The 27,675-nt window shown below is 45.0% G+C and overlaps 1 protein-coding gene across 11 annotated transcripts in view; it reads left to right on the top strand.

Moving 5' to 3' along the window:
* The window catches only part of LOC121289595 (ligand-dependent corepressor-like), a 128,543-nt gene that overhangs the window by 12,288 nt on the left and 88,580 nt on the right, over nucleotides 1-27,675 (top strand). For 6 of the 11 annotated variants that reach the window (XR_005945616.1, XR_005945618.1, XR_005945617.1 and 3 more), the window contains 2 exons: nucleotides 2,808-2,873; nucleotides 5,398-5,477. Coding sequence is in view for 3 of the 11 variants with exons in the window: in XM_041209185.1 (XP_041065119.1) it covers nucleotides 2,808-2,873; nucleotides 5,398-5,477 (146 nt within the window). In the remaining 8 variants the exon portion in view is untranslated. The remainder of the gene's footprint in view (nucleotides 1-2,807; nucleotides 2,874-5,397; nucleotides 5,478-27,675) is intronic. The other 5 variants (XM_041209191.1, XM_041209187.1, XM_041209189.1 and 2 more) reach the window with 2 other exon arrangements.

Raw genomic sequence — 27,675 nt, 5'->3', positions numbered from 1 at the left:
CATGGGAAACCTGACCTGCCATCATGCTGCCATGAAAGAGTTGAGGGGAAAATTTCAAACTGTTTTCCTGCCGGCGGGAATCCAATTTTTGGCATCTCTCCAAATTTTCTGGTCCCGCTGCAGAGAGGAAGGGAAAATTCCATGTGACCTAACTGGGTAAACTGCTTGTCTCTGTCTTAAAAATCAATAGAAACTGATTTCAAATAAACATACCAAAAATGACATTTCTTCCCTCTCCCAATCTCCACTTTGTTAACTGGAATAATATACAGTGCTTTGAACTGTTTTTTGAAGTAATACTATGTATTTGCTTGTGAAAGGAAGTCTGGACATTGGTACTTTTGTACAGAACTCCCTTCTATGTGATGTCCAAAAAATTAATAAATGAGAAAAAAGGTTGATAGCAATTGGTGAGAGAAGAATTTCAGGTTGTTGATGAACTGGTTTGGGTCTTTTCATCAACATTAACTGGAGGAAGTTAATGGTTAGTGGTCAGGGTGCTGAGTGTTGATGCATATCCTGAAGGATCAGTAACTGTGACTGAATCTGTTCAGTAATGAAAATTTGATTACCAGGAAGTATGATCAGTATATATTACAAATTTAAAGTATTGACATAGGCAGACATTGGATTAATTGAACTATCCCAAGATATATGCTTTTCAAATCAGCATTTGGTAGCTGAGGCTGGAGGCACTTGCACAGCTGTCCCGACACTGACTGTGTAAGTAGTTTGTTGAATTTTACTGTACAGTTTTAGGTCCCAAGGTTGCTTAGGCTACTTCCCTTCAGCTACTACAGCCTACAGTAAATACTGGAGTGTCAGGCATTGTACACAAATAAACAATTGTGCATTATTGTGCAAGTGGACTGCAACTAGAGTAGTTGTGGGTTTTAGTTACAGGCTTAGCTATTGGTTATGTCATGTGAAGGCAACACCGCAAAGATCTTTGAAACGAAGCTATAAATCCTGGAAGACAGCTGCTCTTTTTGCACATACTTTTTTGTCCATGTCTCTCTGGCTCTTAATGTTATCGAACAGATTCATTATAATTTTAATATTTATAAATTCTTTCCTCTATTAACACACAAAATTATAGAAGAAAATATAAATCAAGAAAAGTAATTATGAAGAACAGTTGGATAATCCAAGCCACTCACCATCTTAACTTGGAAATATATCGCCAATCCTTCACTATTGTTGGATCAAAATCCTGGAACTCCCTTCCTAACAGCACGGTATACCTACACCACATGGACTGCAGTGGTTCAAGAAGGCAGCTCACCACCACCTTCTCAAGGGCAACTAGCGATGGGCAATAAATGCTGACACAGCCAGCGAAGCCCACATCCCATGAATGAATAAAAAAAAATTGAATTGTAATTGTGACTGTGGTTGAAAATAAAATGCATGGGAAGATTAAAGAAAATGTAAGAAAAGTGAAAATAAAACTAAAAAAGCAGGAAATTGTTGTAAGAAAAGAATTTAGAAGTTCTCATTGTAAAACAGTGGATTTGGGTTATTTATGTGGGGTTTGTTTCCCCTAGCTGAGGGGTCAATTACCAGGGGGCATAGATTTAAGATGATTGGTAGAAGGATTAGAGGGGACATGAGGAAAAACTTTTTCACCTAGAGGGTGGTGGGTGTCTGGAATTCACTGCCTGAAGTGGTAGTTGAGGCTGAAATGCTCAACTCTTTTAAAAGGTACCTGGATCTGCATCTGAAGTGCTGTAACCTGCAAGGCTACAGACCAGGTGCTAGAAAATGGGGTTAAAATGAGCGACTAGTTTCTTTTTTTCTCTTTTTGGCTGGCAAAGACATGATCGGCTGAGTGGCCTCTTTCTGCACCATAACTTTTCTATGGTTCTGTGGGTTCCTGAATATCTTGGTTGGAGATGTGCAACTGTGTGTTAAATGGAAGTCTGCATCTATGTCCATTTTTTATTTGTTTATTATCTGTGTTTATAAAAATACATGGATGAAGATGTGAATGGGGACTAGAAGCAAAACATCGGGAATTGGGTTCCAGTGATTGCTTTTTGAGTTTTTCCACATTCTTGTTGTACAAACTTGCCCCATTCCACATTACTCTTTTCCATTTTCTCCTATAAAACAATCCTACAACTTTCTTTATTTGGAAGTTTTGGTTTAGTCCAAGCTTATGGACTTTTCAGTGACCAATGCAAATAGCTGATTGGTTTTGACTGAACCATCAAGGTCACCAATGTCATGAAGAACTGCTTAAAAGATCTGTATGCATCTCTTCCTTGCTCAAATATGTATTTAATGACATAATTTGCCCCAAATGTATGTTACATTGATGATTACTTTTGTAGATAGTCAGTTCATTTGTCCTACTGCTGATGGATATGTGCTGGAGAAAACATACGTTTGTACACATCTGGTATAAACTAGTGCTTACATCAAGTGCTACCAGGTCAAGCATAGCTTGGTTAGATGCACTGTAAAACTTTGTTATCTAAAAAAAAATCATAGATCCTATCTACCTATGATGGCATTTCTTAATATACAAGCAAGAAGTCGCAAGAATTATTTTTGAAAATGCTTTCTAGCTGAATTGTTTCTTAAAAATATTAATGCCGGTATTTTTAAATTGGCAATGTTTTTTATGTCTATAAATATATTGAGCAGCTCTATTAATCATAGTCCAATGCCTATAATAATTATTACAGCATGGGTTGGCAGATATATAATTGTGAAATTAATGCCTGCTGTTTCTGCTCCTGCATGTTGTTGCCAGGACAATTTTGTTTGTACTCACATTGTCGTAATTGTTTTTCCATAAGGGTTTGAAAGCATTTTGGAAGGGCTGTTTGGACCTAGACTTCTAAAAGATATCAGTCTATTTGAAGGTAAACCTTTTTAAATTATTTATAATAACCTCACCCAATAGTAGCTTATGAAAACCAAAGTTTTATTTGAACAAATGCAGGAAATAGTGGAGAATATTTGTTTTGTTCCACGGGATTCTGTTTTTGGAGGAGGGAGAGAGGAAAGCCATACTACCCATGCTGAAATTTTTTAGGCTAATATTTGGGCACAGAATTTTTTTTATTCATTGATGGGATGTAAGGACCTCTGGCAAGGCCAACATTTATTGTCCGCCCCTAATTACCCTTGCGAAGGCGGTAGTGAGTTGCTACCTTGAATGTCTGCAGTCCATGTTGTGTATGTACATCCACAGTGCTGTTAGGAAAGGAGTATACTTCTGTTATCTGCTATAATGGAAAGTGGTGGGTAATGAAGGCCCTCTAAATTTAGCTAAGTCTAGGCATGAAAACAAATGCAATACAAATAATTAAAAATATTTTATTGATCAAGAAAAGGGTATGAAATACATGTAGGTGGACTATACAGTAAGGTTCATTTTGCAAAAAGCCTTATTGGGTTGATGGAGAGATGTAGTGGAGGTTCTTCTGTAAATAATTCCACAAGCTGTCAAATTTGTGTTTTCTGTGTTGTAATAAAATTGTGCTTAAATTTTTTGTTGACTTGTTCTGAGAATAGAAAGCTTTTATTAATCTTAGATAGACTTGTTACTGATTATTTCTATCACTTTGATAAGAGAATTATATATGGTATTGAACAACTAAGAAAAGTGTTAAATCTCAGCCTAAATTACTGAAGATGAAGACAACTGCAGATAATTTAGCTGACTGAACTCTGATTTTCTTTCAACATACTTATTGGGCTTCTCTGTTCTCTGTATCTGTTTGGGTTTGATGTTCTGGAGTGATGTATTGCAAAGGGATCCCCATTGTCCTAGGTGGATTGAGATCAGTTTTATTTTCGAGATTTTTTTAGGTTGTTTACTCATTTTAAAAATAAAAAGATCTAGCTATAAAGATTGAAGACTCGGATATCATGACACTGAAGGACCATACTGCAAAGGGATTCTTTTGTCCTGTATTATTACTGAACACGTCTTTGTTGGATCAAATGGATTAAAATAGAGCACCAAGATAATGGCCTACAAAAGAGATATTTTAAAAATGCAGCAAAGCAAAGGTTGACCTGTGATATTGTACTTTCTGGATGATTGATTAATTCACATCTGGACTTAAAGTACTGCCTGTGCACTTCTAATTTGATTTTAACTCCTCTGTTGTCAGTAGAGTGTTATTAGTCAGTCCTTGCATTATCATATATCCTTAATAATTTACATCAATTACATCATTTTGATCAATTTTTAAAATTATTGATGCTAGAAATGGAAGAGAATCCATTCTGGTGACCAACGTCAGACTTGACACTACCATACCAAGAGTAACATGGATAGGTGCAGGATAAAGTTCTATTTTATTCTACCCTAACAATATGGTTCAGCACAAATCCAGTGGAGTATCTCCTATTGCATACTGAGATCGATTCTTTGATACTGTCAACTGATGCTGAATGAAGGACAGTTTTGTGGCGTGCCACATCTACACGGATCTAAATTGAGATTGTTCAGAATACTTTTAGAAAAGACACCTAAAGCCAGCTGATCAAGGATTCTTTAATCTCCTTATGTTGGGCAGGATTTGGCATCTTGTAAGTGAAGGTTTATTGTCTGACCCACTGCACTGCCCAGTTCCTTCTGACTGACTTTTTGAACAATGAGTTTAGAAATAATATATTCAAGTTAATGAGCTTAATTTGACAAGTTAAGCTCAGCTTCTTGCACCCCTCTAGTCTGTGCACAGTGAAAACAGTTAACAATGAGTGGTCTCAGTGACTTTGATGTCCATTGTAAGGTTCATCCTGGACAGAATATTATTGCGTGTTAGAGCACCAACATTCATACTTTAAGAATTGAAAGGATTTACATTTGATTTACTGTCCATTCTGGTAAGTATGTTATCTGGGCTGCATTGCTGCAGTACCGTGCCTAGTATTAATTTAACATGTCCTTGTGCTTTGGGAGATGGGGTAAAATTGCTGTAAGATTTACTGTTAGACTACTGAATGAAGAATTATTTTGACCTAGGGTTTGGAGCTGACTGTACCTCTGCCCTCTCAGCTGCAAGGGTGTTGGCTTGGCAATACCTAACTGAGAAGCAAAGGAAGAAGGGAAGAATAAAGTGTTTTCATACCCTCAAAAAAATTGTCAGTTTTTGTTTCTATTTTAAGCACTGTTCAGTTATGTATGGAGGTTTTATTTATAGCATTTGGAAGCTGACTTATTAGTTTTCCTCCCTTTGCACTGGGAGGGAGTAAATTAGGAGTTTTGCCAAGTGTACCTCTGGTCGACTGAAATGTGGAATGATTTGTTATTGTATAGGATGCTATTTGGCAGATCATACATCCTCCCAAATGAAGAATGGGGGGAAAAAAGACTAAAAACAGCACAAAGTCAATCTTGTGTTAGGCTAAAATTATTCTTGAATTCCACAGATTGTGAGCCTACAGGTGTTTCTGACTGGTCATTTGATGAAAACTGTCTCTTCTGTTGCTTGAGAAGAGAAAAAGTGAAGGTAAGAAGCAATTTGAAATATTTAATTTTAGCGACTGGTTGGTACACTTGGTTTAGTACAGAATGATGCTGCTTAGGTTATGTAGTTTTATGTAGTTTTTTGTACTGATCATATATTTTTTGAGGGTATGTACTTCTTCCTTTACTCTCTGCCAGACCATGATCTATTTTGCTCTTGACCAGTTGTAACGAGGTGCATGAACATGGCCTTGGGCTTAAATGCTGACTATCCATCTGACTTTTCCTTCTGCACTTTGCCCTTTCCCCTTCCCCCACCCCAAAACCTTAAAGGGAGATTGCAAGCAAGCATGTTGTAGGTTGGACCTTTGTACTATCAGTTCATTGCTGCTGATCATCATTGCAGTTGAATGGAAAGAATTAGATCTTAACCTAGCTGAAGGTTGGAGAAGAACCTGAAAGAAGAATCTAACATTTCATTCAAAGCACACCCAAATTTTATAGAGAAATTTGATAATTACACTTTCCACTTTAGACCTGGGCTTGTGATTGGCCTCTATTCATCTGTGAGAGCTGATGGGAATGCAGCCTCAGAGCTTTGACGAAGTCAGAGGAGATCATCTGCACTCCTTTTGAGGGCTGAACAAACCAGTTCTGCGACAGTAAAGTCTGTCATAAATGCTACACATGAAATCGTCCCTTGCCAATAGTGCAGGATGATCGCTGCTGACGCCTTGTTTGCGGGGCTTTCTGCTTTTGAGCTTCAGGGTGGTGAATTTCTCCCCACAGCTGGTGTCGTTATTTGCATCGATCATCAGCTAGAGTTTCCCACTTCTCGTGGTTAAAGTTTCATGTCTTTTTTAAAAGCATCCTTGAATTGGAGCTTTTGGCACCCTGCTGGTCTCTTGACATGGGCTACCTGCCCGTATAGCATATCCTTCATCCTGTTCACATGCCCAAGCCGATATGGCCATGGTAATACAAAAATCTACAAAATTATTGTTTTCCATCACAGGGACAGGATATTCACAATTGACCAGTATTGTTAAGGGGACAATTTGTTTTTGTTTACATTCTTCTTGGTACCATCCTGGTATAAAGCTGACTTCTTCCATATAGTATTTGATGTGAAGATCAGAAACATCAACATCAGTTTTCAATAAAATAACTTCTACGTCTGCCTCTACTTATGGTAAACCTGCAGTTGTTGATGAATTAATTTATGCATTTGTTTGAGATTATTATTACCAACAATATATTTAAATTAATATATATGTAATAACGTGAACAAAATATTTTCTGATTTAGGTGGAAATCATAACCTACATTTCAATGCTTTTGCATATTTGTGCTTTCTTATTTCCAAATTCTTTCATCCATTAAATGTTGCAGAGAGAATCTTTTATATGATCATCCTGCACAGGATAGCTTTTGCTCTCCTTCAGATTTTGTTAGTTATAATAAGAAAATAGGAACAAAACAAGTTGAGAAAAAAGGCTTTAGTGAACATTTCTATCCTTAGTTTTTCCTGCTATGCTAAAGCTTAAATATACAGACATACTACTTGTTTCAATTCTGTATCACATCTTTGTGAAATTGTAGTAATTGAATGACTTTTTTTACATTGGTCTTTAACTTCTTTGGCAGCCTCCTGTCTCATGAGATGATTGCATCTTGGTGGTCAACTCTGTTAAGCATCTCCTGGTGTGTCTCAGGAACCCCACTCTGCATTTGCTCCTGCCGCATTTGCTACAGATGAAGAAAGTGGGGTGAAAAGGTGCTGGCCTCTGTTTTCTCTGGTCTCTCTTGGCCAGCTGAGCTTTTCTGTTTCTTTTCTCTTTTAATGCCTGTCCAGACATCCTCCGGAGTTCACGGCTATCAGGTTCTGTCTCCTAGTTGTCTGTGTCAATGTCTGCCATCTTCATCTCTTACCTCTGTTACAAGGACACTTGTGAGTATAACCCAGTGGCCAGTTCATTGTACAGAAGATCTTGGGTATACAGCCATCATCAATATGATGAATGCAGTTGAGCTAGCACAGACATCATTGGCATAGTATTGGGTGAATGCTGATGGAATTATAACGCATCAGGACCTCTTGAGTTGGTGATCTTGCCCTGCCAAGAGATGCTGAGAATAATCTGAGATAGCGAAGGTAGAAACTGTTCAGCCTTTTCTTGGTCAGGTTACTGTTGTTCCAGGTTCTTTTTCTCAGCTTGGACGTAAACAACTGCAGCTTTTGCAATGCGTTTGTTGTTTTCAGATCAAGTGACAGATTGCTGGTGATTGCAGAACCGAAACATGTGAAGCCATCAGCAACGTCCAATGTCACATTGACAATGCTGATTGATGCAACATCCTGAACCATGATATTTGTCTTCCTGATGCTGATGGTCAAACCAAACTCTTTACAGGCATGAGAGAGCCTGTTCATTTGCAGCTGAAGGAGTTCCTCTATATGAAATGCTCCTGCAACATTATCGGTGTAAAGCAACTCTCTGATGAGGACTTGGTGTACTTTGGTCTTGGATCTCAGACAGGTAACGTTAAGCAGCTTTCCATCCGTTCTGGTATGAGTGGATACCCTCTGTCGATGAAATAAAGGTACATGAGAGCAGCAAAGAGTGTTGGTACTAGAACGCAACCCTATTTGACCTCATTACGGATCTTGGAGTTCTGATGTTGCACTGTCATAACTGACCTTACCCATGTTCTCATGGAATGAGGTCATACTGATCAGCTTCGCAGGCAGCCAATTTTCTTCAGCAGATATTGATGAAAGCAATATATTGTGGTCTCCTTTCTTCATTGGATTTCTATTGCAGCTGACGGACTGAGAAGATCATGTCAATTATGAATTTTCCAGTTTGAAACCACACTGGGATTCAGGATAGATTCATTCAGCAAAGATCTGCAGTCTGCTAAGGGCAACATAGGCAAATAGTTTTCCGACGATAACAAAGGCAAAATTCTGCAAACGCTAGAAATCTGAAATAAAAACAAAGTGCTGGAAATACTCAACATGTCCTGGCAGCAGCTGTGGAGAGAGAAACAGAACTAATGTTTTGAGTCGAATATGACTCTTCTTCACAATTCCAAAGAGGACTCATATTCGACTCAGCGTTGCTGTTGCCCTTGTTCTTGTACAGGGTCACAATATTTGCAACAGGCATATTGTGAGGCACTGCCCCATCCAGCAGAGACAGTGGAGTTTGTGCCGATGTTGCAGGAGTGCTGATTTCCCATGCTTGATTAATTCAGGTTAACTTAAGCTTAAATAAAAACAGAAAATACAGAAAATACTCAGCACGTCATGAGCATCTGTGGAGAACCGTACTGATGAAGGGTCATTGACTTGAAATGTTAACTCTCTTTATCTCTGTAACTCTGTTTCTCTCTCCACAGATGTGCCAGACCTGTTGAGTATTTCCAGCATTTTAGTTTCTATTTCAGATTTCCAGTATCTGCAATATTTTGCTTTTGTGTTAACTTAATAGCCTCTTCTTACTCTTTGATAATATCCTGCTTCCTTCAGTTAATTAATACTTATAACTACAATATTTTGAAAATTAAAACTTCAATAAAGACTGATTAAGGTTAGACTAAATTTGAAAAGAAGCAGGGCTGAGACTGAAAAAAGTTCTAGAAGTAAAATACATGCGGATGTTAGCTGAGGATTGGTTTGATTCAGGTGTGAGGCACTATACCCAAATTGGAGTATCTGTTCACACCATAGTATCGGCCAGTTAGTTGGGAGTTGAGGTGTGGTGAGACTTATGGGCAGGATTTGCAACACTTGGTGCATTTACAGCAAAACAAACAATCTGTTTACAGTAATGCTAAGAATTGCAGCAAACAGAATTAGTGACCAAAACAGCAGCAATTTCTCCACATAAACGCATGTTAATTTTTCCAACAAAATGTAGTGCGTGAAGGGATAGTTACATACTACAAATTATGTAGGTAAAATTGATCGCATTTACTTACGGCAGTGGAGACTTCAGGCATGATTTGACAGGGGAATAGCCCCATCATCTCCATTTTGATCAGACTTCATGATGCCACAACATGCAGCCTGATTTTTTTCTTTGGAAAAATATACTTTATTCATAAAATATCTGAAAGAACATAAAACATTTCAAAATGGTCATCACAAAAAGTGTAATCATATTCAAGTTTTCCACGTAGATCATGAGATGCTTCAACACAATCAATGAATATTACACAGATTTCAACCTGGTCATTACAGATAGACAGTGCAATGGTACTTAAGTTATCTACATAGACCATGTTGCACTCTGAGGTACTTCAATACAACTATGATATATGTAGTTTTCACTGCATACATTCAATGTAGCCATCAGGATGAGGGCGATGTTGGGCATGTGTTTACCTCTTTATCTAGAGGTTTGCACGTCATGTCCCTGTGAGCATGATCCATTTTCGACCTCCAGATAAAGCGAAAAATGGCTCGGGTGATCGCCACAGCGCAGGAGTGAGAAATGGGCCAGACCTGCGCTATGTACAGCAACACCGAGAGTGCTTGACACCTGATAACCAGGTTCTTACCCGCAGTGGGAAGGGAACATCACTCCCACAAGCCCAGTTTTCTTTTCACAATTGCCACTCACTCCTTCCAGTTTCTAACGCATGCCCTGGTCCCTCTGAACCATATCCCCAGCACCTTCAGGCAATCTGACCTGACAGTGAAGGGGATAAAGGATCGGTCAGCCCAGTTTCCAAAGAACATGGCCTCACTCTTGCCGTAATTTACCTTGGCTCCTGAGGCCAGTTCGAACTGGTTGCAGATATTGATCAGCCTGCACACCGATAGGGGATCCAAGTAGAAGATGGTGACATCATCCATGTACAGGGAGGCTTTGACCTGAGTGCCTCCACTGCCTGGGATCAACACTCCTCTTACACTCGGATCCTTCCTGATGGACTTAGCAAAGGTTTATATGCAACACACCGACAGGACAGGGGAGAGAGGGCAGCCCTGCCTGACTCCAGATTTAATTGGAAAGCTTTCTGATTTCCATCCATTGATTGAAACTGCGCTTCAGATGTTTGTGTAGAGCAGTTAGGTCCAGTTGCAGATTCCCTCCCCAAACCCCATTTTTGAGAGCACATCCATCATGTAGGTGTGCGATATTCTGTCAAAGGCCTTCTCCTGGTCCAGGCTGATAAGGCAGGTGTCCACCCCTTGGCCTGTATATAGGCAATTGAATCCCTGAGGAGCGCGAGGCTGTCAGAGATCTTCATGCCGGGTACAGCACAGGTCTGGTCAGGGTGGATCACCAACTCTGGAGCAGACTTGACCTGACTGGCGATGACCTTGGACAGAATCTTATAGTCCACCTTCAACAGTGCGATGATCGCCGATTTCTAGTGTCCACTCTGTCCCCCTTCCACTTGTAGATGAGAGTGATGATGCCATTCCTCATGGATTCTGACATGCTGCTGGCTAGAAGCATACTGTCGTACACTTCTAGCAGGTCTGGGCCAGTGCAGTCCCACAGATTCGAATACAACTCAGCAGGTAAACTGTCGCTTCTGGGAGTTTTACTGTTCTCGAAGGGCTCTAGGGTCTTAATCAGTTCATCAGGAGTTAGTGGTTTGTCCAGACTCTCCTGTGTACTGTCATCTAAGATCTCCGTGACAGAAGACAAGAAGGACTGAAAGGCCATGCTGTCTGTGGGCTTCACGTCATACAATCCGGCATAAGAGGATTTACCGATCCTCAAAATGTTGGACTGTGATGACTTTACTGAGCCGTCATCTTCCTTCAGGCTGCTGATCATAGAGCTGTCTCTTTTGAAAGAAGAAACGTGAACACCTCTCATCTTGCTTCACGGAGTGGACCCTGGATTGGAAGATGATCTTGGAGGTCTCCGAGGCAAAGAGTGAGGCTTGCTGGCTCTTCACCTCTTGGAGTTCCTCCTTGACATCAACCTCCATCGACTGTAGCCGGAGCAGGTTCTGCATATTTTTCTGGAGTCGGGACATTTCCCTTTGTCCCTTTCCAGCCTTCTGGACAGCTTTGAGGATGAAAAATGTCTTGATGTTCTTCGTGATTGTTTCCCGCCGGTGTCTCAGGGACACAAAGAGGAGTCTAATGGTTCTTCAACTTTTGTAATCTCTCTTGAGTTCCTCAATGTTCTCTGGGGTCAGCAGCTGCATGTTCAGCATCCATGTCCCCCTGCCAACCCTCTGTTCTTCTTGTAAGTGACAGTCAGCCAGTAGGAGGCAGTGGTCAGAGAAGAACACCGGCTTGACGTTGGTGAATCTGACTGTGAACTTTTGAGACACAAACAGGAAGTCTATCCTGGAACAGATGGACCAGTCAGGCCGCGACCAGGTGTATCTACGCTGCGCTCCATCTGCAGGCTTGCTGAAGACGTCGTGCAGCTTGGTATCCCTTACTGTTTCCATCAGGAATCTGGACTCTCAGCACGAGTCTGGACGTCTAATCTGCTGTTGGCCCTGCTGGATCATCCAGCAGCATTGTTGATGCAGTTGAAGTCACTGCCCACAATATGCTTTCTTTTTTGCAAAAATATACTTTATTCATAAATCTTCAACAACATTTCAAACCATTTCAAAATTACCATCACAAAAATACAATCAGGTTCAACTTTTACAACATGAATCACAAGGTGTATCAGTACAAACAATGAATATTACAATCATTGGAAGACATTCATTTGAGCTGTACAACCCGAGGGGCTCTTTACAGTTCCCAGCCCCTCGGTGCACTATGGCAGAAAGGTCTTAGACAGCAACCTTCCCCATTGGGCCTTTGCGGCGGCTGCCCCAAGCTTTAGTGCGTCCCTCAGCACGTAGTCCTGAACCTTGGAATGTGCCAGTCTGCAACACTCGGTCGGGGACAACTCTTTGCGCTGGAAGACCAACAAGTTACAGGCAGACCAAAGAGCGTCTTTTACCGAGTTTTTGATCCTCCAGCTGCAGTCGATGTTTGTCTCGGTGTGTGTCCCTGGGAACAGCCCGTAGAGCACAGAGTCCTGTGTCACAGAACTGCTCGGGATGAACCTCGACAGAAACCACTGCATTTCTCTCCAGACCTTCTTCACAAAGACACAATCTACAAGGAGGTGAACAACGGTCTCTTCCCCACCACAGCCACCTCGAGGGCAACGTGCAGAGGGGGTGAGACTCCTGGCATGTAGGAAGGATCTGACGGGGAGGGCATTTCTCACCACCAGCCAAGCTACATCTTGTGTTTGTTGGAAAGTTCTGGTGATGAGGCATTCTGCCAAATGACTTTGTCAGTCTGCTCGGTGAACCATCCCACCAGGTCCACCCTCTCCTTTTCCCTCAGGGCCTTTAAGACGTTACATGCCGACCATTGCCTGATGGACTTGTGGTCAAAGGTGTTTCTGTGCATAATTTTTCCCACGAGGGACAGGTGGTACGGCACGGTCCAACTACTTGGAGCGTTCCGTGGCAGCGTGACTTCGCAACACTGGGCACAGGTAGAATCTCAGCATGTTGTGACACTTGGTGTTTGCATACTGAGGGTCTACGCACCGCTTGATGCAGCCACACACAAAGGTGGCCATCAGTATGAGGGCGATGTTGGGCACATTTTTTCCCCCTTTATCTAGAGGGTTGTACATCGTGTCCCTGTGGACATGATCCATTTTCGACCTCCAGATAAAGCGGAAGATGGCTCGGGTGATCGCCACCACACAGGAGTGTGGAATGGGCCAGACCTGCGCCACGTACAGCAAGAGCGAGAGTGCCTCACACCTGATGACCAGGTTCTTACCCGCAATGGAGAGGGAGCGTCGCTCCCACATGCTCAGTTTCCTTTTCACCATAGACACTTGCTCCTTCCAGTTTCTAACGCGTGCCCTAGTTCAGGCCGTCAGCCCTGACAGTGAAGGGGACAAAGGATCGGTCAGCCCAGTTCCCAAAGAACATGGCCTCGCTTTTCCCACGATTTGCCTTGGCTCCTGAGGCCAGTTCAAACTAGTCGCAGATGTGGATCAGTTTGCGCACCGACAGGGGATCCGAGCAGAAGACGGCGACATCATCCATGTACAGGGAGGCTTTGATCTGAGTGCCTCCACTACCTGGGATCGTCACTCCTCTTATGCCCGGATCCTTCCTGATGGACTCAGCAAAGGGTTCTATGCAACGCACGAAAAGAACAGGCGAGAGAGGGCAGCCTTGCCTGACTCCAGATTTAATAGGAAAGCTATCTGATTCCCACCCATTGATAGAGACTGCAGTACCGATGTTAGTGTAGAGCAGTTGGATCCAATTGCGAATTCCATCCCCAAACCCCATTTTGGAGAGCACATCCACCATGTGGGTGTGCGATATTCTGTCAAAGGCCTTCTCCTGATCCAGGCTGATGAGGCAGGTATCCACACCCCTGTCCTGTACATAGGCAATCGTATCCCTGAGCAGCGCAAGGCTGTCAGAGATCTTCCTGCCCGGCACAGTGCAGGTCTGGTCAGGGTGGATCACCAATTCCTGAGCGGATTTGACCCGATTGGCGATGACCTTGGACAGAATCTTATAGTCCACATTCAACAGTTTAATAGGTCGCCAATTTCTAATTTCCTCCCTTTCCCCCTTGTACTTGTAGATGAGGGTGATAATGCCTTTCCTCATGGATTCTGACATACTGCCAGCCAGGAGCATACTCTCGTACACTTCTAGCAGGTCCGGGCCGATCCAGTCCCACAGAGCCAAATACAACTCCGCTGGCAAGCCGTCGCTTCCGGGAGTTTTACTCTTCTCGAAGGACTCAAGGGCCTTAATCAGTTCGTCAGGAGTTAGCGGTTTGTCCAGACTCTCCCGTGTCCTGTCATCTAAGACCTCCGTGATAGAGGACTGGAAGAACTGGGAGGCCGTGCTGTCTGTTATACAATCTGGCATAAAAGGATTTGCTGATCCTCAAAATGTCGGACTGTGATGACTTTACTGAGCCGTCTTCTTCCTTCAGGCTGCTGATCACAGAGCTCTCTGTACCTTTTGGAAGAAGAAACGTGAGCACGTCTCGTCCTGCTCCACGGAGCGGACTCTGGAGCGGAAGATGATCTTGGAGGCCTCCGAGGCAAAGAGCGAGGCTTGCTGGCTCTTCACCTCCTGGAGTTCCCCCTTGACATCGATCCCCATCGACTGCAGCCGGAGCAGATTCTGCATGTTTTTCTGGAGTCGGGACATTTCCCTCTGTTCCTTTCTAGCTTTCTGGGTGCCTTTGAGGATGAAAAACCTCTTGATGTTTCCCCTGATCGCTTCCCACCAGTGTGTCAGTGACTCAAAGTGGGGTTTCATAGTTCTCCAACCTTTGTAATCCCTCTTGAGCTCCTCAATGTTCTCTGGGGTCAGCAGTTGCACGTTTAGCTTCCATGCCCCCCTGCCAACCCTCTGGTCCTTCTCTAAGTGACAGTCAGCCAGTAGGAGGCAGTGGTCAGAGAAGAACTCCGGCTTGAAGTCGGTGGATCTGACTGCGAATGCACGGGACACAAACAGGAAATCTATCCTGGAACAGACGGACACATCAGGCCGCGACCAGGTGTATCTACGCTGCACTCCGTCTGCAGGGTTGCTGAAGACGTCGTGCAGCTTGGCATCCTTTACTGTTTCCATCAGGGATCTGGACGTAGCGTCCAATCTGCTTTCGGCCCTCCTGGATCGTCCAGCCGCATCAATGATGCAGTTGAAGTCACCGCCCAGAATGACCGGCCTGGAGGTCGCCAGCAGCAGTGGGAGTTGCTGAAAAACTTCGAACTGCTCAGCCCCTTGTGACGGGGCATACACGTTAATTAACTGGAGTGGAGCATTCTTGTATATTATGTCTGCTACGAGGAGGTGCCTGCCCACCACCTCCTTAACCTGGGAGACGGTGAAGCTGCCTCCCCGCAGCAGAATCCCCAGACCGGAGGAACGAGAGTCGTTTCCTCCTGACCAGATCGATGGCCCATGGGACCACCATCGTGACCATTGCCTGTAGGAGCTGAGGTGCGGTATCGCACACTCCTGCAGAAACAACAGGTCAGCTTTGACCTTGGCAAGGTAATCCAAGGTCGCAACACATCGCGTAGTGGATTTAATGCTACGCACATTTATGGATACAATCTTTAAACCCATTTTAAAGCATTTAGTCTCTTACCAAACCTGTTGTCTCTGAGAGTTTCAGACCTTTGGTCTGCTCCTTCATGCCCGTGGTGTGTTCAAATTGCCTTACTTTTGATGGGCTGAGGAAACCGTCCTGAACCTCCCCATTGGCAATGTTCTGCTCGGGTGGCATCTGGGGGTCCGTGCAGAGAGCGGGGTTTGAAATGTCCTCTGTTGGAGAAGTTTCTCCAATCCTCTCCCCCTCTGGGGCATTGCTGCTCCCGGCTTCCCGTAGCTGGGGTGCGCTGAGCGCCTCACTGCTCCCAGATTCCTGGGGTTGTGGTACACTGGCCTCTTTGGGTTGTGGTCAAAGTTGGGGTGTGCTGGTCTCCTCATTGTCTCCAATGTTCTGGATCTCGGGTGTCTCGTCGTCCAACTCCTTAGCGTTTTGCCGCTTCTTCTGTCGGCGCTGCCCTGGCCCTTCTTCATCCGAAGATCTGCTGCTCTTGTTATCCATGTCGGATGGGAGACGCCTCTTGCCTCTTGTCTGGGAAGTGGCTTGGTTTCTTCTTAGCCCCTTCTTCCTTTTGGCTCTCTTCACCAGCTGCCACTCCCCCTGCTGCTTTCCCACTGCTGCCTCCTCCTCCTCCATTGATTCGCTCTCCTGAGGAGTGGGAGGTTCAGGGGGCAGTGTTGTTGATTGGCTGTCTGTTGCCCCAATCTTTTCCTCCACCTTATCTTTCTCTGTGTCCTCCTTTGTCCCGTTTTTCTCCCTGTGGGCCTTGGTGGTTGGAGTGACACGAGGCATTTCTTCTGCTTCCCCCTCGTTGGCTTTGGCTGCCTGTGCATAAGTACGGCAACGTTTGGGTCAGGTCTTGTGGAAGTGATTTGCCTCGCTACACAGGTTGCAGCACTTAGCCTGTTTACAGTCTTTTGTCTGGTGCCCTTCCTATTTGAAGTTCTTGCAGAGGACGGCGCTGCAGTTGGCCGTCACATGACCAACCTTGCCGCATGAGCGACAAAGTTTGGGTTGCCCAGCGTAGACAAGGTAGCCACGGCTTCCCCAAATAGCGAATCTGGAAGGAGGGTGGAAGATGGCTCCCTTACCATCGATCTTGAGCATGGCCATAACCTGGCGTTTACATGTCCAGATCCCCAAATCGTCTTTAACCGTGGTGCAGCTCCCAACCTTATCGAAGTACCTGGTAAGGAAGGTGAGCACGTCAGCGACAGGGACGAAGGGGTTGTAAAGATGCACCGTCGCAACCTGGTCTCGTTGCAACTGCAGAGCAAAGAGCGGCTCCACCGTCAGGATCTTCATTTCTGGCAGGTCTTTCTTCTCCTCAAACACCTTCAGGAGCTTGATGCAAGCTGCCACTTGCTTGAACATCACATCAAAAAATCCAGCGCTGGGGAAGTCCTGCAGGCAGTAGATCTCTGCAGCCTCAAAACCACACAGCTTGAATAGGATCCTCTTGGTGATCCATAACTGTTCCTTCCTCGCTGCCCTTCACCATGACTCGGATGGTGTTAGGTACCCCATTGTAAGGAGTTTGACTGGTTATAGCCATTGTTCGATGACCTTTCCCTGGCAGAAACGCGATGAAGGTCTCCCCTGCCCACAATATGCTTTTTTTTTTTGCAAAAATATACTTTATTCTTAAATCTTCAAAAACATTTCGAACCATTTCAAAATCACCATTACAAAAATACAATCAGGTTCAACTTTTACAACATGAATCACAAGGTGTATCAGTACAAACAATGAATATTACAATCATTGGCAGACATTCATTTTAAGCTGTACAGCCTAAGGTGCTCTTTACAGTTTACAGAATGGTCTTAGGCAGTGACCCTTCCCCATTGCGCCTTTGTGGCGGCTGCCCCTAGCTTAACTGTGTCCCTCAGCACTTGGTCCTGGACCTTGGAATGTGCCAGTCTGCAACACTCGGTCGGGGACAACTCTTTGCGCTGGAAAACCAAACAAGTTTCGGGCAGACCAAAGAGCGTCTTTCACCAAGTTGATGATCCTCCAGCTGCTGTTGATGTTTGTCTCGGTGTGGGTCCCTGGGAACAGCCCGTAGAGCACAGAGTCCTGTGTCACAGAACTGCTCGGGATGAACCTCGACAGAAACCACTGCATCTCTCTCCAGACCTTCTTTGCAAAGACACAATCTACAAGGAGGTGAACAACGGTCCCTTCCCCACTACAGCCACCTCGAGGACAATGTGCAGAGGGGGTGAGACTCCTGGCATGTAGGAAGGATCTTACAGGGAGGGCCTTTCTCACCACCAGCCAAGCTACGTCTTGGTGCTTGTTGGAAAGTTCTGGCGATGAGGCATTCTGCCAAATGACTTCCCTGCCCACAATATGCTTTTTTTTTTGCAAAAATATACTTTATTCATAAATCTTCAAAAACATTTCGAACCATTTCAAATCACCATTGCAAAAATACAATCAGGTTCAACTTTTACAACATGAATCACAAGGTGTATCAGAACAAACAATGAATATTTCAATCATTGGCAGACATTCATTTTAATCTGTACAGCCTGAGGGGCTCTTTACAGTTCCCAGTTCCTCAGTGCACTGTGGCAGAAAGGTCTTAGGCAGCGACCCTTCCCCATTGCGCCTTTGCGGCAGCTGCCCCAAGCTTAACTGTGTCCCTCAGCACGTAGTCCTGGACCTTGGAATGTGCCAGTCTGCAACACTCGGTCGGGGACAACTCTTTGCGCTGGAAAACCAAACAAGTTTCGGGCAGACCAAAGAGCGTCTTTCACCAAGTTGATGATCCTCCAGCTGCTGTTGATGTTTGTCTCGGTGTGGGTCCCTGGGAACAGCCCGTAGAGCACAAAGTCCTGTGTCACAGAACTGCTCGGGATGAACCTCGACAGAAACCACTGCATCTCTCTCCAGACCTTCTTTGCAAAGACACAATCTACAAGGAGGTGAACAACGGTCTCTTCCCCACTACAGCCACCTCGAGGACAATGTGCAGAGGGGGTGAGACTCCTGGCATGTAGGAAGGATCTTACAGGGAGGGCCTTTCTCACCACCAGCCAAGCTACGTCTTGGTGCTTGTTGGAAAGTTCTGGCGATGAGGCATTCTGCCAAATGACTTCCCTGCCCACAATATGCTTTTTTTTTTTGCAAAAATATACTTTATTCATAAATCTTCAAAAACATTTCGAACCATTTCAAATCACCATTGCAAAAATACAATCAGGTTCAACTTTTACAACATGAATCACAAGGTGTATCAGAACAAACAATGAATATTTCAATCATTGGCAGACATTCATTTTAATCTGTACAGCCTGAGGGGCTCTTTACAGTTCCCAGTTCCTCAGTGCACTGTGGCAGAAAGGTCTTAGGCAGCGACCCTTCCCCATTGCGCCTTTGCGGCAGCTGCCCCAAGCTTAACTGTGTCCCTCAGCACGTAGTCCTGGACCTTGGAATGTGCCAGTCTGCAACACTCGGTCGGGGACAACTCTTTGCGCTGGAAAACCAACAAGTTTCGGGCAGACCAAAGAGCGTCTTTCACCGAGTTGATGATCCTCCAGCTGCAGTTGATGTTTGTCTCGGTGTGTGTCCCTGGGAACAGCCCGTAGAGCACAGAGTCCTCTGTCACAGAACTGTTCGGGATGAACTTCGACAGAAACCACTGCATCTCTCTCCAGACCTTCTTTGCAAAGACACAGTCTACAAGGAGGCGAACAATGGTCTCTTCCCCACCACAGCCACCTCGAGGGCAACGTGCAGAGGGAGTGAGACTCCTGGCATGTAGGAAGGATCTTACAGGGAGGGCCTTTCTCACCACCAGCCAAGCTACATCTTGGTGTTTGTTGGAAAGTTCTGGTGATGAGGCATTCTGCCAAATGACTTTGTCTGTCTGCTCAGGGAACCATCCCACAGGATCCACCCTCTCCTTTTCCCTCAGGGCCTTTAAGACGTTACGTGCCGACCACTGCCTGATGGACTTGTGGTCGAAGGTGTTTCTCTGCATAAATTTGCCCACGACGGACAGGTGGTACGGCACGGTCCAACTACTTGGAGCGTTCCGCGGCATCGTGGCCAGACCCATCCTTCGCAACACTGGGGACAGGTAGAACCTCAGCATGTAGTGACACTTGGTGTTTGCATACTGAGGGTCTACACACCGCTTGATGCAGCCGCACACAAAGGTGGCCATCAGTATGAGGGCGATGTTGGGCACGTTTTTTCACCCTTTATCTAGAGGCTTGTACATCGTGTCCCTGCGGACATGATCCATTTTCGACCTCCACATAAAGCGGAAGATGGCTCAGGTGATCGCCACCACACAGGAGTGTGGAATGGGCCAGACCTGCGCCACGTACAGCAAGAGCGAGAGTGCCTCACACCTGATGACCAGGTTCTTACCCGCAATGGAGAGGGAGCGTCGCTCCCACATGCCCAGTTTCCTTTTCACCATAGACACTCGCTCCTTCCAGTTTCTAATGCGTGCCCTGGTCCCTCCGAACCATATCCCCAGCACCTTCAGGCCATCACCCCTGACAGTGAAGGGGACAAAGGATCGGTCAGCCCATTTCCCAAAGAACATGGCCTCGCTCTTCCCACGATTTACCTTGGCTCCAGAGGCCAGTTCGAACTGGACGCAGGTGTGGATAAGTCTGTGCACCGACAGCGGATCTGAGCAGAAGACGGCGACATTGTCCATGTACAGGGAGACTTTGATCTGAGTGCCTCCACTACCTGGGATCGTCACTCCTCTTATGCCCGGATCCTTCCTGATGGACTCAACAAAGGGTTCTATGCAACACACGAAAAGAACAGGCGAGAGAGGGCAGCCCTGCCTGACTCCAGATTTAATAGGAAAGCTATCTGATTCCCACCCATTGATAGAGACTGCAGTACCGATGTTAGTGTAGAGCAGTTGGATCCAATGCGATTTCCATCCTCAAACCCCATTTTGGAGAGCACATCCACCATGTAGGTGTGCGATATTCTGTCAAAGGCCTTCTCCTGATCCAGGCTGATGAGGCAGGTATCCACACCCCTTGTCCTGTACATAGGCAATTGTATCCCTGAGCAGCACGAGGCTGTCAGAGATCTTCCTGCCCGGCACAGTGCAGGTCTGGTCAGGGTGGATCACCAATTCCTGAGCGGATTTGACCCGATTGGCGATGACCTTGGACAGAATTTTATAGTCCACATTCAACAGTGAAATGGGTTGCCAATTTCTAATTTCCTCCCTTTCCCCCTTGTACTTGTAGATGAGGGTGATAATGCCTTTCCTCATGGATTCTGACACACTGCCAGCCAGGAGCATACTCTCGTACACTTCTAGCAGTTCTGGGCCGATCCAGTCCCACAGAGCCAAATACAACTCCGCCGGCAAGCCGTCGCTTCCGGGAATATTAATCTTCTCGAGGGACTCAAGGGCCTCAGTCAGTTCGTCAGGAGTTAGCGCTTTGTCCAGACTCTCCCGTGTACTGTCGTCTAAGAGCTCCGTGATAGAGGACAGGAAGGACTGGGAGGCCGTGCTGTCTGTGGGCTTCACGTCATATAATCCGGCGTAGAAGGATTTGCTGATCCTCAAAATGTCGGACTGTGATGACTTTACTGAGCCATCTTCTTCCTTCAGGCTGCTAATCACAGAGCTCTCTCTGTGTACCTTTTTGGAAGAAGAAACGTGAACACGTCTCATCCTGCTCCACGGAGCGGACTCTGGAGCGGAAGATGATCTTGGAGGCCTCCGAGGCAAAGAGCGAGGCTTGCTGGCTCTTCACCTCTTGGAGTTCCTCCTTGATATCGACCCCCATCGACCGCAGCCAGAGCAGGTTCTGCATGTTTTTCTGGAGTCGGGACATTTCCCTCTGTTCCTTTCTAGCTTTCTGGGTGCCTTTGAGGACGAAAAACCTCTTGATGTTTTCCTTGATCGCTTCCCACCAGTGTGTCAGTGACTCCAATAGGGGTTTCATAGTTCTCCAACCTTTGTAATCCCTCTTGAGCTCCTCAATGTTCTCTGGGGTCAGCAGTTGCACGTTTAGCTTCCATGCCCCCCTGCCAACCCTCTGGTCCTTCTCTAAGTGACAGTCAGCCAGTAGGAGGCAGTGGTCAGAGAAGAACACCGGCTTGACTCGGTGGATCTGACTGTGAATGCACGGGACACAAACAGGAAATCTATCCTGGAACAGACGGACCCATCAGGCCGCGACCAGGTGTATCTACGCTGCACTCCGTCTGCAGGGTTGCTGAAGACATCTTGCAGCTTGGCATCCTTTACTGTTTCCATCAGGGATCTGGACGTAGTATCCAATCTGCTGTCAGCCCTGCCGGATCGTCCAGCCGCATCAATGATGCAGTTGAAGTCACCGCCCAGAATGACCGGCCTGGAGGTCGCCAGCAGCAGTGGGAGCTGCTGAAAAACCTCCAGCCGCTCAGCCCCTTGTGACGGGGCGTAGACGTTAGTTACCTGCAGTGGAGCATTCTTGTACATTACGTCTGCTACGAGGAGGCGCCCGCCCACCACCTCCTTAACCTGGGAGACGGTGAAGCTGCCTCCCCGCAGCAGAATCCCCAGACCGGAGGAACGAGAGTCGTTTCCTTCCGACCAGATCAATGGCCCATGGGACCACCATCGTGACCATTGCCTGTAGGAGCTGAGGTGCGGTATCGCACAATCCTGCAGAAACAACAGGTCAGCTTTGACCTTGGCAAGGTAATCCAAGGTCGCAACACATCGCGTAGTGGATTTAATGCTACGCACATTTATGGATACAATCTTTACACCCATTTTAAAGCAGTTAGTCGCTTACCGAACCTGTTGTCTCTGAGAGTTCCAGACCATTGGTCTGCTCCTTCATGCCCGTGGTGTGCTCAAATTGCTTCACTTGGGATGGGCTGAGGAAAGCGTCCTGAACCTCCCCATTGGAGATGTTCTGCTCGGGTGGCATCTGGGGGTCCGTGCAGAGAGCGGGGTTTGAAATGTCCTCTATTGGAGAAGCTTCTCCAATCCCCTCCCCCTCTAGGGCGTTGCTGCTCCCGGCTTCCCGTAGCTCGGGTGCGCCGAGCGCCTCACTGTTCCCAGATTCCTGGGGTTGTGGTGCACTGGCCTCTTTGGGTTGTGGGCCAAGTTGGGGTGCGCTGGTCTCCTCATTGTCTCCAATGTTCTGGAGCTCGGGTGTCTCGTCCTCCAACTCCCTAGCGTTTTGCCGCTTCTTGTGTTGGCGCCGCCCTGGCACTTCTTCGTCCGAAGAGCTGCTGCTCTTGTTATCCGTGTCGGATAGGAGACACCTCTTGACTCTTGTCTGGGAAGTGGCTTGGTTTCTTTTTAGCCACTTGCTTGAAGGTCACATCAAAGAAACCAGCGCTGGGGAAATCCTGTATGCAGTAGATCTCCGCAGCCTGGAAACCACACAGCTTGAATAGGATCCTCTTGGTGAAGAAGGTCCTATCCATTCCTGTTCCTTGCTCGCTGCCCTTCACCATGACTCGGATGGTGTTAGGTACCCCATGGTAAGGGGTTTGACTGGTTATAGCCATTGCTGTTTCCCTGGCAGAAACGCGATGAAGGTCTCTCCCCTGCCCACAATATGCAGCCTGATGGAATAGCCACCTGAAACTCTTTTCAGGCTTGAATATAGAAAAGGGCTGATTAGATGAGGTGAATGCAGCAGCTCCTTTTTGTGCATGCTGTAAATTAGGATTTTGTATAGGATCATGTTTTTTCTTTCTTTGTTTTCCCAAACCGTTTTCATAAGCTAATCTTGTACCTTACAATTCAAAAGCTGTATTTTTTGAATGACCAATCTTCATAGAGCTGTTTGATTTCAAGGATGAATAATTATCCCAATTGCAGTCAGACACTGGATTAATTGTAGCCTTGTGCTATGCTGTATACTTTCTTTGAATAGGCAAACATTACACATGAACTGGAGGGAGTTTTCTCAGCCTAAAATAACTAATAGGTTTACAATTAAATGCTAATATGAAACACAAGAAAATTCTTCATGAAGTTAAAATAGCAAAGTCAATAATGGGCTAGTTGTCTTATTGAATAACTTTCTGATGAAAAAATGTAATAGACTACTGTTTTCTGAAACAATATCCTGCTTAAGTAAATTCAGTATGATTTCTCTTGCATCTGCCTTTCGGTATCTGTTAATTACAATTACAACATTATTTATGCAGCATTAGCCTTGTGGTGGGAAAGCCTCAATCTCAGGACACAATGAACTGAAAAATCTTCTAGTTTTTAATCTCATTTCTTTCAAAGTCAAGATTTTAAGATTCACTCTTTGACTATAAGAAAATTGCTTTTCGATGCTTGTAGATAATTTCCTGAATGCAATAACATTATTGTAGATAATTTCATGACTACACAGGTATTATAGTTCATAATTAAAAAATGTTTTTAATGGTTTTACTAAGAACAGTGAGTCAGCTAAAATAATTTTGCATGATTGTTTCACGTTCCCAGGCTATTTGCTTCAAAAAAAGAGAGTTCAGTGGTTAATTACACTATGAAAGACTCTATTTGGGCTTTTGCAATTACACACTTTTCATTATCTTTAAATACTGAGCATGAACCACAACATTTGTGGTTACACCATGCATGCTGCCAATATCCTGTTTGGGTTGTAGCAATTGCACCTCTTAAAACACTAACTCCCTGATGTTTTTGGATCTATAGAGCTTGCCTGCTTTATATTATCAGTTACCAGCTACAGGAGTACTGTAGACTCGCTGTCAATATCGAAGTACCCAGTGATGCGAATATAAAAACACTGCAATTGCTGGAAATCTGAAAAATGAGCCAAAAATGACCCTGCTTTGCCTGCTGCGCATTTCCAGCATTTTCTGTTTTATGCCCAGAGATGCTAATGGTTTTTGTGAGTCACTCTAGCTTGCTGTGAATACTTCCTCCCTGTGCCACCATGACAACAAGGTAACTGCAAGAATGGGGCTTTCAATGGGTAGTGTTATCACTGTAGCATTGCAGATGTTACTGTATTATCTCTACTCCATTCTCATAGCATGAGCCCAATCTTAAGTTTAATAGAATTTTAAAAATCTTATGGATTGGGGAATTAACAGAGACCATGAGGATCTTTGACTGTATAATACACTAATAACTTAAAATCAGATTTTCTGAGTGAGATAAACGTATGTGATCTCCGATGCGTATTTCATCACTTGTTAATATGAATGCACTGATCTACTTCATATTGGTAACAATTGCTGTGGACAACTTGTATTCCTATTTAAAATATTCAAAGTAGAATCTGGTTCACCCTTTGATTTTACTGTTTTTCCTGAAATGGTAACTGTAAGCTTTTTTGGTACATAAGTTCTTTCCTCTCTTTGTACGATGAACTAAAAGCCATGGGCTGAATTATAAGTTGTGCTGGGAATGGGGGCTTTGGTAAGGGCTGGAAAGAAAGTTGGAAGCAAGTGCAGCCCGTCGGTCAGTGGCTTTTCAGTCCTAAAACTATATTAGTATTATCATTTCTGGGTTTCCCGACCAACTAACTTGAGTGTGAATGATGATGGCCCCATGAATCTCTTTCAATTCCGGTATTTAAAGGGATATTCCAAAGATGCAATTTGATGGATTTTGGAATCGGGAGCACAACAAAAGGAATTAGCAGAGTGGAGTCCAGACATTTTAAAACTGTGCCTTATTTTACTGATACCTCCCTGGATATGATGCTGGGGCTTGTATGACCCTGCAGGGAGATGCTCCTCCCTACTGATGGGAGGAAAAGGAAGAAGGCTGGAGGTTGCCCATGAAGTCACCAAGCTCATGGATTCAATGTCCAAAGCTGTTTAATGACCTAAGCAGGACAGGAAAGCACAGTGGTTGATTCACCTATATCCTGATTTGCATATCACCCCAAACCTCTCAATCTGCCTTCTCAAACTGTACTCACAAAAGCTCACCACTGACACTGTCCCTCCTCCTTACTCAATGCCATGCTTCTCCCTCATAGTCATCCTCAACAAATGCTCTCCCTGTATTCATCCATCCAACATATGCCATTACTCTCACTCAAAGATCTGTTCTTTCCTTCCTTGCAGGAGAAGAAAGCACAGAACATGAGGGACAGACAGAGAATCGGAGATGGTTCTCCAACCACCCCTCAACTAACACCTCCTCTGCAGCTGTTCTTTGCTGTCAGATGGGGATATCACAGCTACCTGGTGACAGGATTAAATATCAGACAACCATACGGTACAGAACACTCACTCATATTGACTTGAATTGGAAATGAAATCTCATGTGCACACTGATCATTTAAAGCATTCTTACCTTGACAAGCACCCAGCAGGAGGAGGATGATGACTCCTCAGAAGAGGTCACTCCTACTGAGGATATGCCACTGCAGAATTTGAGCAGACAATGCACCTACTCAGTTACTTGCACTTCAGTGGGACCAGGAAGACAGATAGTTGGGTTTTCACCTTATGACTTCCACGTCACGAGTGAGCAAACCAGATGGTGGAGAGCCCACATTGGAGGCCGCAGGGTGCTTCAAGCTCTGCTCAGCTGGATGTGGATGCTGTGCCTTGGGGCTGATGACAAGCAGAATACTTCTGAAGCAGCATCGGAGAATATACAATGTACTGGCAGGTGATCCAGTCTTTGAGATGGTATCTTTGTCCATGGAAAAAGTGGCCATCTGCATGGAGAATCAAATGGGTATATACAAGCCTTCACCAGTGACTTTCTTGCTATGCCACCTTGAATAACCTGCTAGTCTGGAACAAAATGTTCTGTAGCTCATTGCTAGCAGGAAAGTGTGAGTGATGTGTGAGAGGGATGATTGTGAAAGGGGACGTGGAAGTGGGGACTTGGTGTAAAGTGCTTCTAAGTCTTATCCACACAACCCCCAGTCAGTTTCCCACATGCTGTCTCCTGTCCTGATGACCAAGTTTGCTCTTGCACAGGCGCAGGTGGGGTGGATAATCTTTGCTGGGCCCCTCATGAGTCTCAAATCAAACAGGACATAAGCCAGGAGTATCTCAGGAGTCAGAGCAGAGATCTGAGCAACCTGCCTCTATCTTCCCTGATGCCACACTGCTTGTCCAATGTAGAAGTGCTAGGAAAAGGAAGAGTGAGGATATGTAGGCGCACAAGGGTATGCACTTGGGTGTATTACACAATGCTAGATTGGTAAGTTTCTTCTATTTTTGAGCAAAATATATATTGGCTGTTTTTGCTCCTGTTGATGTTGGTCATCTTGGTTCTTATCCAAGGCCCAAAGTAACACAGCATGAGCAGCACTCCTTTCCTGCCTTGTCTTGCCCATTTTTTGTTGCTGGTTGGAAAGTGTCCTTTTCACTTATGATGAATGGTAAGACATGAATTGATACCAAGCAATTGGGAGCTGTGGAACAGATGTTTGATTGTTTGCAGGACTGTTTGGTGTTATGGGAATGGTGGGGGAAATGGCTTTTTGGTGTAGGTGTCATATGGGTGGAACCTGAGTGACCCTTGCAATAACAAAATCATCTGGACTGCAGTGTATGCTACTGCTGTTGCATTAACTGTATCACATTCTGTGGCAACCACCTCGTCCTTCTTGGAATTATCTTAGGACGCTCAATGCTCTGCAGTTTGTTTCTCTTGTAGGCCCAAATTTCACTGCTGTGCAATGTTGTGCGGAGTGCGCACAACCACTACTGTTCTGGAGAATGTGGCTGAAGGGACAAATTGAAGGGATTCTCCAGATCTGCCCAGTGACATGGAACATATTTTCAGCATGCCAGTGGCTTGCTCAATGACACACCTGGTTGTCATACGGCTTTTGTTCTATTACTCCTGAGCCTCATTGATTCAGTTTCTCACCGATGCCTTCAGCCAACACTTTAAGTGGTTAATCCTTGTCTCTGAGCAGCAAACCAATCAATGTGCCTTGAGGTATAATGAGATTAGGGAAAGTGGACAGCTGCAGAGTGACAGCATCACAGCAACTGCATGGGAATCTTGGGAACATCTGCAGATGATCTTTTTGTGGTTGCACACCAGCACATTGAGGTGTAGAAGCCATTGTGGTTGATGAAGACTCCTGATTGATCTGGCAGTGCCTTAATTGCCACATTTGTGCAGATAATGATGCCCTTCAGCTGTCCATACTCAGCCAGAGCCGCAAATCCA

The sequence above is a fragment of the Carcharodon carcharias genome, chromosome 17, assembly GCF_017639515.1.
Source record: "Carcharodon carcharias isolate sCarCar2 chromosome 17, sCarCar2.pri, whole genome shotgun sequence".
Classification (NCBI taxonomy): domain Eukaryota; kingdom Metazoa; phylum Chordata; class Chondrichthyes; order Lamniformes; family Lamnidae; genus Carcharodon; species Carcharodon carcharias.
Note: the sequence above shows the minus strand (reverse complement) of the source record. Positions and strands in the feature narration are given on the sequence as shown.